Source organism: Schistocerca serialis, chromosome 3 (genome assembly GCF_023864345.2).
Source record: "Schistocerca serialis cubense isolate TAMUIC-IGC-003099 chromosome 3, iqSchSeri2.2, whole genome shotgun sequence".
NCBI lineage: Eukaryota > Metazoa > Arthropoda > Insecta > Orthoptera > Acrididae > Schistocerca > Schistocerca serialis.
The window spans coordinates 692,042,296-692,055,449 of NC_064640.1; the positions used below are offsets into that span (position 1 = coordinate 692,042,296).

General features: G+C 40.6%; 1 protein-coding gene across 1 annotated transcript in view; it reads left to right on the forward strand.

The window, feature by feature from the left end:
• LOC126471094 (glutamic acid-rich protein-like) overlaps positions 1-12,671 on the forward strand; it is a 43,431-nt gene extending 30,760 nt beyond the window's left edge. The window contains exons 2-3 of the mRNA XM_050099167.1: positions 11,631-12,082; positions 12,600-12,671. Of these exons, the coding sequence (XP_049955124.1) occupies positions 11,631-12,082; positions 12,600-12,671 (524 nt within the window). The remainder of the gene's footprint in view (positions 1-11,630; positions 12,083-12,599) is intronic.
• The last annotated feature ends 483 nt before the right edge of the window (positions 12,672-13,154 follow it).

The following is a 13,154-nucleotide window of genomic DNA, read 5'->3' on the forward strand; positions in this document are numbered from 1 at the left end:
TTTTTGGTAGGGAAGAGACAGTATGTTGGCTAAGATGGGGAGATAGCAACAGATGTAGAAGAGTGGTTTGGTTGGGCTGTTTTGGGAAGGAGACCAGACAGTGACGTCATTGGTCTCATCGGATTAGGGAAGGATGGGGAAGGAAGTTGGCTGTGCCCTTTCAGAGGAACCATTCCGGCATTTGCCTGGAGTGATTTAGGGAAATCATGGAAAACCTAAATCAGGATGGCCGGATGCGGGATTGAACCATCATCCTCCCGAATGCGAGTCCAGTGTCTAACCACTGTGCCACCTTGCTCGGTTCAATGTAGAAGAGACTTTAGCCAGACCACAAGGAAGTGTGTTATGACTCTTCAAGTTTATGTTGTATATTAAGAACCAGGCAGACAATGTTAACATTCTCAGGCTTTTAGTGGATGATACAGTTGTCTATAGTGACGTACTATATACAAAAAGCTTTATAAATATTCAGTCACACCCTGATTGAAATTAGTGTAAAGCTGGATACTTGATTGAAATATTCTGAAATTTAAATTGTGGGGTCACAAAACTCTGAAATGTAATATCCAATGACTGAAGTATCAAGGATTCTAAATAGCAGACTTTTCTTCCTCAAGAGGTGAAACCACAGAAGTTAGTGATGTTGGACACTGGAATATGGAGCAAAGTCACAGTTCTAACTCATATCAAAAGCATTCTATTGGGTTCTGGTTGTTCCTCTGGGGAGTCTAGTCTGTTTCAGGAATTTTACTGTCAATGAACAATTGCCTCACAGATGTTGCTTGATGACAAGGTGCAGTGTCATGCTGATACAAAACAGTCATTGTCTCCAAAGTGTTCCTCTACTGTAAGCGTTACACAATGGTGTAAAATGTGTTCAGATCCTTCCACATTTAACTTTTTCTTATGCTTGATAAGGGGATTACAACCTAACCACAAAAAACACCCCTGCTCCGTAACATCACCTCCTCTTACTTCACTATAGGTACTATACATGATGCTAGTAATGTTCTCCAGACTATTCACCAACTCACACACATACATCGGATTGCCACAGGGTACAATGGAATTCATCACTCCAAATCACTTGTTTCCAGTAATCCATTGTCCAATGGCATTGCTCCTTACACCACTTTAACCATCACCTAGCATTGACTACAGAAATGTGTGGTTCACAAAAAGGTGGTCAACCATTGTATCCCATTCCTTTTAATTCCATACATACAGTCATTGGGCCAGATGGACTAGTGGTAGTACTTCAGAACCCATGAGTGATTGCTTACACTGATTTCATACAATGTTTTACAACCACCCTCCACAGTGCTTGACACTCCCTGTCTATCTGTTCATAAGATCTGCCTGGTCTTGGTTTAGCTGTGGTTTTTACTTCACATTTTTATTTCAGTCACATCACCAGCAGTCAACTTGGGCAGCTTTAGAAGGACTGAATAGTCTGTGATGGTTTTGTTACTCACATGACATCCAATGGCTAGTCTATGTTCAATATCACTGAGCTCTCCTGAGCAACTCAGTCCACTGTTCATACTTCTCTGCCACCAACACAATGCTCTCCACCTCCTTTATACTGGTGGGGCCACTTCTGATTATACCCAGTGGACAATTTCTCCTTTATACTGGTGGGTCCATCTCTGATGGTACCTAGTGGCCAATTCTGTATTACATAAGGGTGACCAGATACTTTTGGTCTGATAGCTAACCTTTGGGAAACAATTTGTGTTCATATGAAATACAGGCAGTCAAGAAAGAGAAAACTTATAATTTCTTGTGTGAACTGTTCTACAATATTGATCAAATACGGGGACCCAAAACAAATGGTAATAATAGGGAATGCTGTACATATACAAATGACAGCAATTTTATTTGACTTATGAGATAGCATCATGGAAATCCTGATAAAACTGATATGGCAGACATTGAAGATGGGCATCAACTGTCACATAAAATCCTCTTTACTAAGTTTCAAGAACCAGTATCAAATGAAGAAAGTAGGAACAGACCACAGCCCATATGTGTATCACTGCTGTAGGTGACATAAACACAATATTAAATTAATTACTGCACACACAGATGATTTTAAATGGACATTATTCACTCACTCAATGCATGAATGGAACAGGTGCATGTAACAGTTGTTTCCATAGTTTAGCTGTAGATACAGATTTTTGTGAAAAACTTCACAAGTTCATATAATTTAATAATATTTTTGTCTGCAGGATACCAGAGTAAGGTGTCAAAATTTTTAATGAAATTCATTCACATCCCACTGTATCATGAAAACTACAAGAGTTAAATTTTCTAAGTTTAATCTGGCAGGGCCTGCTTCCATTTCATGATCTATTCTTATTATGAATTTTACATCTCCCTCCTCATTGACATGGGATCCATATAAACACAAATTTAATTTCCAAGCACTCACCTGACAACTTTATTGTTGTGAGTCGCCGATCTTTCAAAGTGCCGCTGCGCAGTTACACACGTCCTCTACATGCGGCACTGTCTGCCAGCCATGCAGCAGCAGTGTCACCTAAGCGGCCAGCCAGCCAGCGGCTGCTAGACTTGGACTCAATTATGATTTGACTGTTAAAGTGTCACATGTCTTACTCTGTTACTTGTTGTGTGACTTTCATGTATTGTGTCGTCCTTGAAATATATTTGTTCACTTGAAGTTATAACAATGTCAGCATGTATGTGTCCTGTTAAAAGACAAGCTGTCTGCTGATATGTTATTTACTTTTAAATTTTGAATACCCTACATCTGTTAAGGAACTGCAGGCCTTCTTGGGGAAAATAGCATACTATCACAGGTTTTTACCATCTGCTGCTTTGGTGGCTCAGCCGTTGCAGCGCCTGTTGCATAAAAACGTGCCTTTTCACTAGTCCACATCATGCGATGCGGCTTTCCAGAAATTGAATACTATGCTGAAACAGGCCCCATGCCTGGCTACTTATCGACCTGGCCAACATCTTGTTTTTGCCACGGTCGCCTCTCAATACGGGGTTGGTGCAGTCCTAGGGCACTATTTTTCTGACGGTTCTGAACAACGCATTGCTTATGCCTCCAAAACGCTCACAGATGCCCAACAAAAGTATTCTCAAATTGAAATAGAAGCTTTGGCCATTATTTATGCCCTACATAACTTTGGTGTTTTTCTCTATGGATCCAAATTCCATCTTGTTACAGATCACAAACCACTTGTTTATTTGTTTCATCCATCAACTTCACTTCCCGACAAGGCTGCACACCGCCTCCAGCACTGGGCTCTTTACTTGTCTCATTTCAATTATGAGATTCATTTCCGGTGAATGCTGATGCACTGTCTTGCCTTCCCATGGGTCCTCATCTGGCATTCGATAGGGACGAACTTTTGTGTTTCCACCTGGATGTTGCTGAGCAGCATGTTGTAGACGGGTTCCCCATCACTAGGGACCGGCTGGCGGCTACTACAGGTTCTGACGCTACCCTCCCCTGAGTTTTATGCTGTATTCAGAAGGGTTGGCCTGATCGTCCATCCACTAAGACTTCTGATCCAATGCGGAACTACTATGCTTTGCGTTACCGCCCCACGGCTAGGTATGGTATTATCCTCCTTTCCACCGAAAATGCTTTGCCGTGTGTTGTGGTACCTGCGTCTTTGCATGCTTTGGTCTTGCGCCTCCTTCACTAAGGGCACTGGGGTGTCTCTCACATAAAATCTCTGGCGCGCCGTCATGTGTACTGGCCTGGCATCGACTCTGAAATCACACACATGGTCACTGCCTGCGGCCCTTGTGCGTCACAGGCCACCACTCCGAAGTCATCTCTGTCACCGTGGCCTTCACATGAGAAGCCCTGGGAGTGTATTCATGTTGACTTTGCAGGACCTTTTTTAGGTACTTATTGGCTTCTCGTTACTGACACCTACTCTAACTTCCCTTTCATTGTCCGCTGCACGTCGCCTACCACCGTGGCAACCACCAATGCTCTAGCTCGCATTTGCTCTTTGGAAGGCCTTCCCTCTACTCTTGTTACTGATAATGGTCTGCAATTTGCCTCTTCCGATTTTGCGGACTTTTGGGCCCGTCACGGCGTCATGCATGTCACGGCCCCTCCGTTCCATCCACAGTCAAATGGTGAGGCTGAACGACTGGTCCGCACATTTAAGGCTCAGATGAGAAAACTCCTGACTTCTTCTGCTGCTGATGATGTGCTTCTCCAATTTCTGGCTTCTTACGACCACAGCTCTTACATGGCCGACAGCCCCGCACGCTACTTCATCTTCTGCGGCCTTCCACCTCACAGCCGCGGGTGCCTTCGCTTGGCTGGTTCACTACCGGTGACCTTTTATGTGTACGGGGATATGACAGGCGGCGAAAATAGAGTCCTGGCCACATCTTACGACACCGTGGCCGACGCCTGTATGAAGTCCAGACAGACACGGGTGTTGCAGTGCATCATTCAGACCAGCTTTGGCCTCGTGTGCCGGCAACACCTGTTCTGGATGCCGCTACATCACCTTTGGCTCTACCTGACGCTTGGGATACTGGAATCTCTCATTACTCACAACGCAGTCCTCTCACCATCATATCAGTGCCAGCACAAGAACTGACGCCACCAGGAGATGTGGCCAAGCAGGAACCAGATGACCATCATCTGTCGGAGCAACTCTACTCGCCTCCCTCTCCTATGGATGTGAACACATCGCCCATGTCTCCTGTTATAACTGGACTTCCCACAATGGGCAGACTGGTGCAAGGGGCCCCAGCAGATTCGACCCCCACGTCTCCTGTCATCTCGACCCGTTATCATCGGGGTCACTTCCGTCTGTAAGGGAAGCCTCCCCCTCGAGACTTTACGGCCAGTCAAACAACACCTATGGATGTTAGCAATCTACAGGCCACCTCCATCAAGACCTGTGCAAAAAATTCAAAGGTGGGAAAACTGTGTTGACCTGCCAATCTTTCAAAGTGCCGCCGCTCAGTTACGCGCGTCCTCTACATGCAGCACTGTCTGCCAGCCATGCAGCAGCAGTGCCACCTAAGCGGCCAGCCAGCCAGCGGCCGCTAGACTTGGACTCAGTTATGATTTGACTGTTAAAGTGACACACGTCTTACTCTGTTACTTGATCTGTGACTTTCATGTATTGCGTCGTCCTTGAAATATATCTGTTCACTTGAAGTTATAACATTTATATATCCTTGTAATTTATTAGTGCACAGATGGACAAGTTTCGTCAGTATCCAGTGAGTAAGTTAGTTTCATGTTCCATGGATGATTTGCATCATAAATTGTAATGATGTGAAATGATTCACTTTCCTTTTGATCTGTCTCTTGCCAAGATTTACAACGATTCTAACTGCAAATGTGGCCGAACTAAGTTGTTTTAGACGTTTCACACACACACAGTTTTTCCAGTTTAAATTCTCATCAGTATGGGCCCCTAAGAATTTTGGAAGTTTCCATCCTATTTATTAATTCCTCATCATGTGTGATACTTAATTCTAGAACTGAACATGCTGTGTCTTTTGAAAATTGAGGGTGTGACAATTTGCAGAGAACCAGTCAATTATTATCTAAGAAACTTATTTACCATTTCATTTGTTGCGTAGCTGTACATGATTTTGGACTGCTTACAATATTAGTGTCACCTGCAAAAAGAACTAATTCTAATACTAGTTTCATCTACAAAAACAATTAATTTTGCTTTTTGTATATTAGACAAAATGTATTTTCATATACAGGGTGAGGTGTTCAAAACTGGTTGCCAGAATATTTTGGGAAATATACGTCAGATTAAAAAAAGTGGTAATAAACATTGTTCACCTCAAAGAGGTACATTCATTAACATAACGTTCGAACCCCCTGCACCACCCCTGGGGCTGGGAGACAGGGGTGACTTTGAAATCTTAAATAGGAACACTTATTTTTTGTTGCAGATTTGGATTCTCCATGAAAAAATATTTTCTTTTGTTTTATAATAGATGGGACTATAAATATGGTGACATTTGTTGCAAAACAATACTAACTGAAACAAATACACATCCAATTAAGGCAATCAAAATACCTTTATTGATATTTTTGGTAAAGCTATCATGTAAGCCCATCTACCCTTGCACAATGCATTCTTAGATTACATTTACTGTTGCTCAAAAATAATGATGTGGACATAGTAGTAATGTGTTCCCTTTGGGATGCTTGATTTTGGTGAGCACCCTTGTCTCTCACTATCTTGGGGTGCTTGATTACTGTGAGGCCCCCCGCCTCTCACAAGTGTTTCAGTGCAGCAAATGTTTGAAAGGTTGTCTGCTGTTTCTAATGCACATTGCAACTCTGTGTCTGAATGAAAATACAGCATGTATTAGTGTATCTGCACTAATGTTTGCACATTCATGGAGAATTTGCTGCTGTCTCTCTTTGAGGGTTGTTGGTACATCCATGTAAACTCTCTCTTTTACCCATCCTCACAGGAAATTAGGTGAACATGTGGGCCGCATTTGAGGACCTCCTCGTACAATCTATCAACCTGGATAGTTTCTATTCAAAACTTCTCAGGCTAGTCTTGAATAATGCACTGGGCATCTATGCTGTTGAAACCACATTTCCAGTCTCATTTAAAGTGGAACATCGTCCATTTGTATTGTTAAAACATTATCCACAATGTTGTTGTAGATTTGAACAGTCAGATTACCTTCTACAAAGTATGACCCAATTACCTGCATACCTAAAATACTGCACCAAATGTTGACACTCGATAGGCATTGTTGTTGAGCTTGCCTTACCAAATAGGGATTCCCCACTGACCACTAATGCATATTATGGCAATTCACTTGACCTTGATTCATAAAATTTGATTCATCAGAGAAAAGTTTCTATGAAATGAAATTATTATTGACTGTCAGTTGTTCCTGTATTCAGTAGCAGAAAGTCAGGCGATTGTGAAAATTATCGCCATGCAGTTCTTGATGCGGCGATAAATGAAATGGATGCCATTTGTGTGAATGCAGTATGTGCAGAACACTTCTTTGCGAAATTCCTGAACATTGTGCAATTTGCTGAGAGATAATGTGAGGATTTGCAGCAACACCAGCTAAAACATTAACTAACTGTGTTATTTTCGTGTTTATTGCTAGGTAAACAGCTATTTTTCTTGATTTGAGCTTCATCAGAGGAAACATTACCAGTTAGGGTGTGCCATCTTTATTCACTCATGTTGAGAAGTTAATTACTGAGATCAAATTGTAGGATCCAAGTAAGATTTCCTGATCATTTTTTCTATCATAATCCTGTAGAAAATTTGCACTGAAATCACCACAGCCTATTAACTGCTTGCTAATATCTGACAGACAGCACACTAAGGAATCCAAATTCCCCATAAAAAGTTCAAATATTCCTGCGGGGATCTGTATACAGTTACAATTAAAAGTGAACTATTTTTCAGGATTAATTCTGAACCACACATTTCTACGTACAAATGAAACAGAGACTCATTGATTACTTCATGGGGGTAAACAGCTGTAGCCACGAAATATCCTATCTAAAGCATGTTACATGCAGTACCCTCAAATAAAGCCATATGCATATCAGATCAGCATCTACTGGTGATGGTAGCATCATAGTCCAAACGTGAAGTTTATTATTTATTGAGTGCTGTCAATTTTAACAAGTGTCTTCCACTGCTCCTCAAACACAAATGTTTTCCTGAGGCCCATAAACAGGGCTAGTTAAGTCACTACGCATCAGGTGGCTCCTAGGGTTTGATATTAGCTCCTATACTCCTCTCATTGTATGTAAACTATGTAAATGATGTGTCATCAGTTTTGTCCCACTGCAAATACCACATGTACCCTGATGACTGTCAGCTGTATTTAAGAGCAAAACCAATAAACCTGAAGACAGCTATCAAGAATCTCAATGCAAAGCTGTGAGCACTATCAAAATGGGTGCAGGATATAAAGTTAAAGCTCAGCCCATTCAAAACCCATGTGGTACTGGTTCGTCATTCTGAGCTCATTTGCCCAAAATATCAAGAATCACTATCATCTTTAACCCTAAATAGTACTAATATCAACTTCTCTCCCTCAGTAAAGAATCTGGGAGTAATAATATATGAAAATATAAACTGAGCACATATTTGCAGTGTACAGGAAGACATCAGCTTCTCCCCATACCCTACAATAACATAAAAAGCTCTTCCCTACTGACCTAATAATGAACTTGTAGAAATGTGTATAGTTCCAATTGTTATGTTATCCTGCAAGGTCTTTCTCAGAAAAGCTCGTGCAGCCTGGAGCTGGTTATGAATGGTTGTGTTTGCTATATCTGTGATATTTGACTCTTTAATCATATTTCAACATCATATGCACAGCTGTTCTGGCTGTGTGCAGACAAGCACAGAACATTCTGCCTTCTCTACTGTCTTATCAATGTACACCATCCCTCATATATCTTCTCAACCTTAATGCTCTTATCTGAACAACATGGCAGAAACAGGCATTCACATCAGAGGTAAATCCTTTCTGTCACACTCCATCATTTAGTCGCATTCTATGAGTTCTTCTCAGTAGCAGGCAGTGATCTGTGGAAGTACCTCTTGTGTCATATTAGAGAACTGAGTAACATCTTCAGAAGACAGTTAATGACATACTAATAAAGCAACAACAGCTATTGCCATTGTCCCTGTACACACTTGTTACCCTTGTACATTCTTCTTTCCTGCCAGATCTTCCTCATTTTGCAGTACTCTTAGCTGGTGCAGCCTCCTTAAATTTCCTTTCCCTAGGACTCATTATATTGGAAGACACCTATTTTGTACACCTATAAATTCTTTTTACATTGACCACTATCATTATTGTTATAATCTTATTGTTACTGTCATTATTATTATTATTATTATTATTATTATTATTATTATTACTAGTATCATTACTAGTGGCAGTGGCAACCACAGTGGAAGTACTTCCATTGTCAACCTAATTAGTTCACAGTATTATTTACTCACTTTGTAACTATAACCACTCAAATCATTTTAAAACAATTGGTCACATCAAACTTGTTATTTCTTAGGCAATTATGATGTAAAAAAATGTGCTGCACAAGTGAAATGCTGGTCTGAAGTAAGAGAGGTCCTGACGGCTTTAATCAAATCAGGTTAAATAAATCTATACAGTTTTTGTCTAATTTTGATACCGGAAATCTCAAAACAAACTTGATTGATGTGCTTGATATTTTACATGATACACTATCATATGTGTGTATGTGTGTGTGTGTGTGTGTGTGTGTGTGTGTTTTTTTTTATACAAATATGTATATAACTTTTATGATGGAAACATTGTTACCAGTGTTCTCAAACAGTTTTTCACTGATTTACTCAGACTTTTCCATGATATGCTAATAACATTGAGATGGACATATGCTACACTTTTTTTAATAAAATTTATAAGTGTATACGTGATACATAAACTGGAAACTTTGTTACCAAAATTTCAAAAAGCACTTGGCTGATTTACTTCAGAGTTTCACACGATACTTGAAGGGAAATGTTGTTACCAAAAATCTTGAAAACTTCTTGACTGGCTCACTTCATATTTTTAACATGATGCAGTAATGAACACTCTGATAGGCATGGGCTGCATATAGGAAAAAAACTTTTGTCCTGTGGTTTCAAAATGTGCATCTTCAATTTCTTTGTCACCTTCAGTTCCAACTATGACAGGAAGGCATGTAAACCATTAGACAAATTGTTCCACTCATATTATTCTTTCCCTTATATATATTTTCAAACACTAAGACAAAAAATGTGCTGTATTGTTTTCTTCCCTGCCATCAGTATTACGGAAAACAGGAAAGTTGTACTTGTGGTTTTTTGGTTTATGATTAGAGTACTACTAGGGAATCTGAATCATCCAAAACTTTGTGATCTTATTAAACTATGCAAAATACTGTTGTTGAAGCTACTATTCTGGACAAGAATCTCTTTTACCCCATATGCAAATTATTCTAAGTGATTTACACGTTCAATTTAATTGACTTAAATTCCCAGTGAAAATTTCATTTGCAGCAACAATAAACAAGGTCCAAGATCAGATACAGGTGTAGGAGGACAGAAGGATGGGGGACATCTACATCTACATCTACATCCATACTCCGCAAGCCACCTGACAGTGTGTGGTAGAGGGTACTTTGAGTACCTTTATCGGTTCTCTCTTCTGTTCCAGTCTCTTATTGTTCGTGGAAAGAAAGATTGACGGTATGCCTCTGTGTGGGCTCTAATCTCTCTAATTTTATCCTCATGGTCTCTTTGTGAGATATACATAGGAGGGAGCAATATACTGCTTGACTCCTCAGAGAAGGTATGTTCTCAAAACTTCAACAAAAGCCCGTACCAGGCTACTGAGCGTCTCTCCTCCAGAGTCTTCCACTGGAGTTTATCTATCATCTCCATAACGCTTTCGCAATTACTAAATGATCCTGCATTTCCTTAGGATTCTTCCAATGAATCTCAGTCTGGCATCCGTTTTACTGACAACCAACTTTATATGATCATTCCATTTTAAATCACTCCTAATGTCTACTCCTAGATAATTCACAGAAATAACTGCTTCCAGTTGCTGACCTGCTATATTGTAGCTAAACGATAAAGGATCTTTCTTTCTATGTATTCACAGCACATTACACTTATCTACATTGAGATTCAATTGCCATTCCTTGCACCATGCGTCAATTTGTTGCAGATCCTTCTGCATTTCAGTACAATTTTCCATTGTTACAACCTCTTGATATACCACAGTATCATCCGCAGAAAGCCTCAGTGAACTCCTGATATTATCCACAAGGTCATTTATGTATATTGTGAATAGTAATGGTCCTACGACACTCCCCTGAGGCACACATGAAATCACTCTTACTTTGGAAGACTTCTCTCCATTGAGAATGACATGCTGCACTCTGTTATCTAGGAACTCTTCAATCCAATCACACAAATAGTCTGATAATCCATATGCTCTTACTTTGTTCATTAAATGACTGTGGGGAACTGTATCAAAGACAGGGGGGAAAAATGGCAAGAGAGGGGAGGAGGGGGGGATTTGGAAATGGACAGAGAGAGGGGGAAGAGGTGATGCACAGAGAGAGGGGGGAGTAACAGACAAAGAGAGGGGGAGGTGGAGATGGTCAGGGGGGAGGGGGGAAGGAGTGTAGGATGTATATCCAGTTCCAAAACATATACAGCTATTGCAAAGCATTGCTGGGTCCACCAGCAATTACATGTTACTGCTTTCTACCACAGTGTCCACCTCGAGGGATTAAACATCATCATGACTGTAACCAATCAATGTAACAATCCCAATGACTTCAGCTCTACAATATTCCATTACCAATTTTTATCATAGAGCCACATTGAGACCCCCATCACACCCACAGTGGTACTAGGGGTGTCTTACTCCTGCATTAATAGTATCTTGGCATTAAAGATGTATGTAACAAGTTTTGTTGAAATTCCTCTGGGAATTCAAAAGCTAACGTGGAATGTAGATCCATACACTTCATTCTAATGCCAGATGTAATTTTGCTGTTTTTAACTGCTCATATTATGCTGATGCCTAATTGGATACTAATAATTTATTCCCTTTGGCAGAATGCGGGGTATGTGAAGGTGAGGCAGATGCATCGTTGGAGTCTTTTACAAGCCAGGGAAGGGGAAAAGAAAATGAGCAAGAAGAGAGAGTGCTGAAGAATGCAGAGACAGGAAACAAGATGGCAGAGGTGAAGGTAGAGGAGCCAGAAGCGGAGGAAGATCAGACGGAGGGAGAGGAGCTAGAGAAGGAGGAATTGGATGAGTTCATTTTGGACATTGAGATAAAGGAGAACAAGGTGAAGGTAGAGGAGCCAGAAGCAGAGGAAGATCAGACGGAGGGAGAGGAGCTAGAGAGGGAGGAATCGGATGAGTTCATTGTGGACATTGAGATAAAGGAGAACAAGGTGAAGGTAGAGGAGCCAGAAGCAGAGGAAGATCAGACGGAGGGAGAGGAGCTAGAGAGGGAGGAATCGGATGAGTTCATTGTGGACATTGAGATACAGGAGAACAAGGTGAAGAAAGAGGAGATAGAGGAGGAGGTGGAGGAGGAGGAGAAGGAGAAGGAGGAGGAGGAGAAAGAGGACGAGGAGAAGAAGGAGGAGGAGGAGGAGAAGGAGGAGGAGGTAGAGCATCAATCGTTCAGGCGTTACTTGGTTATGAGAAGCAACATAACACTTCACGAGTATTTTAAACATTACTGTCCACATTGTGATACAATAGGTTCCCACCTGATATATGCGAACCCATGTGTTGAACGACGTCGTCCTTCACTACGTGAATTTTTCAAAAACTACAAACCAGATTAACATATGCACTGCAGCCTCCCAGAAAAACCTACAATGATGACAAATGCTGTGTAGAATTGGGGATGCATATAAAAGGTAAGCCACTTGTATTGTGTATTTCAGTCATAATTAATAGACCAATGATCTATATTAATACAATAACAAAGTTCCGTAGGTGTGAGCTTTCATTGCCAGGATTGTAGTAATTTGTAGCAGATTTATAAATCACTATTTTATTGATTAGGTGAAGGAGAAGACAGTTTCTTTCAAGACTTCATATTCAGGTACAAAACAGAATGGAAGTGAATTGAGGTAAAGTATGTCTAGGCTGTAAGCATTACTGAAGACATAAAACCTAATGTATCAAAAATAATACATGCAAAAGAAAAGTTAAAGATAATCAGGACAAGAATCTGTGCTAAGCAACGTTATCAGTTTTGCTGACTGACTTTAAAGAAGCAATTGATAATGATTTACTATCTGTCCACTCCTTTTCTTTTTGATAGTGACTTTGTTTATATATCTTCCGGTTGGAATTCTTATCAGATGTAAGGCGAAGAACTGAACCATTGTCTACATCCGTATGAATACAATTATGTTTTATGTCAGTTATTTGGTCTTTCTATGATCGTTACTGATCCAACTGTAGGGTGCAGCAGACTTCTAGCAAAGCAACTCAATGTAGGTCAGTAGCAAATGAGAGTAGGAACAAAAGAGACTTGCTGCTAGGTAGTAGTCATAAGAGAGGTGGAGGCCAGATAGTATGGGACAAATTAGTGGAAGAATACTAGGTCACAAG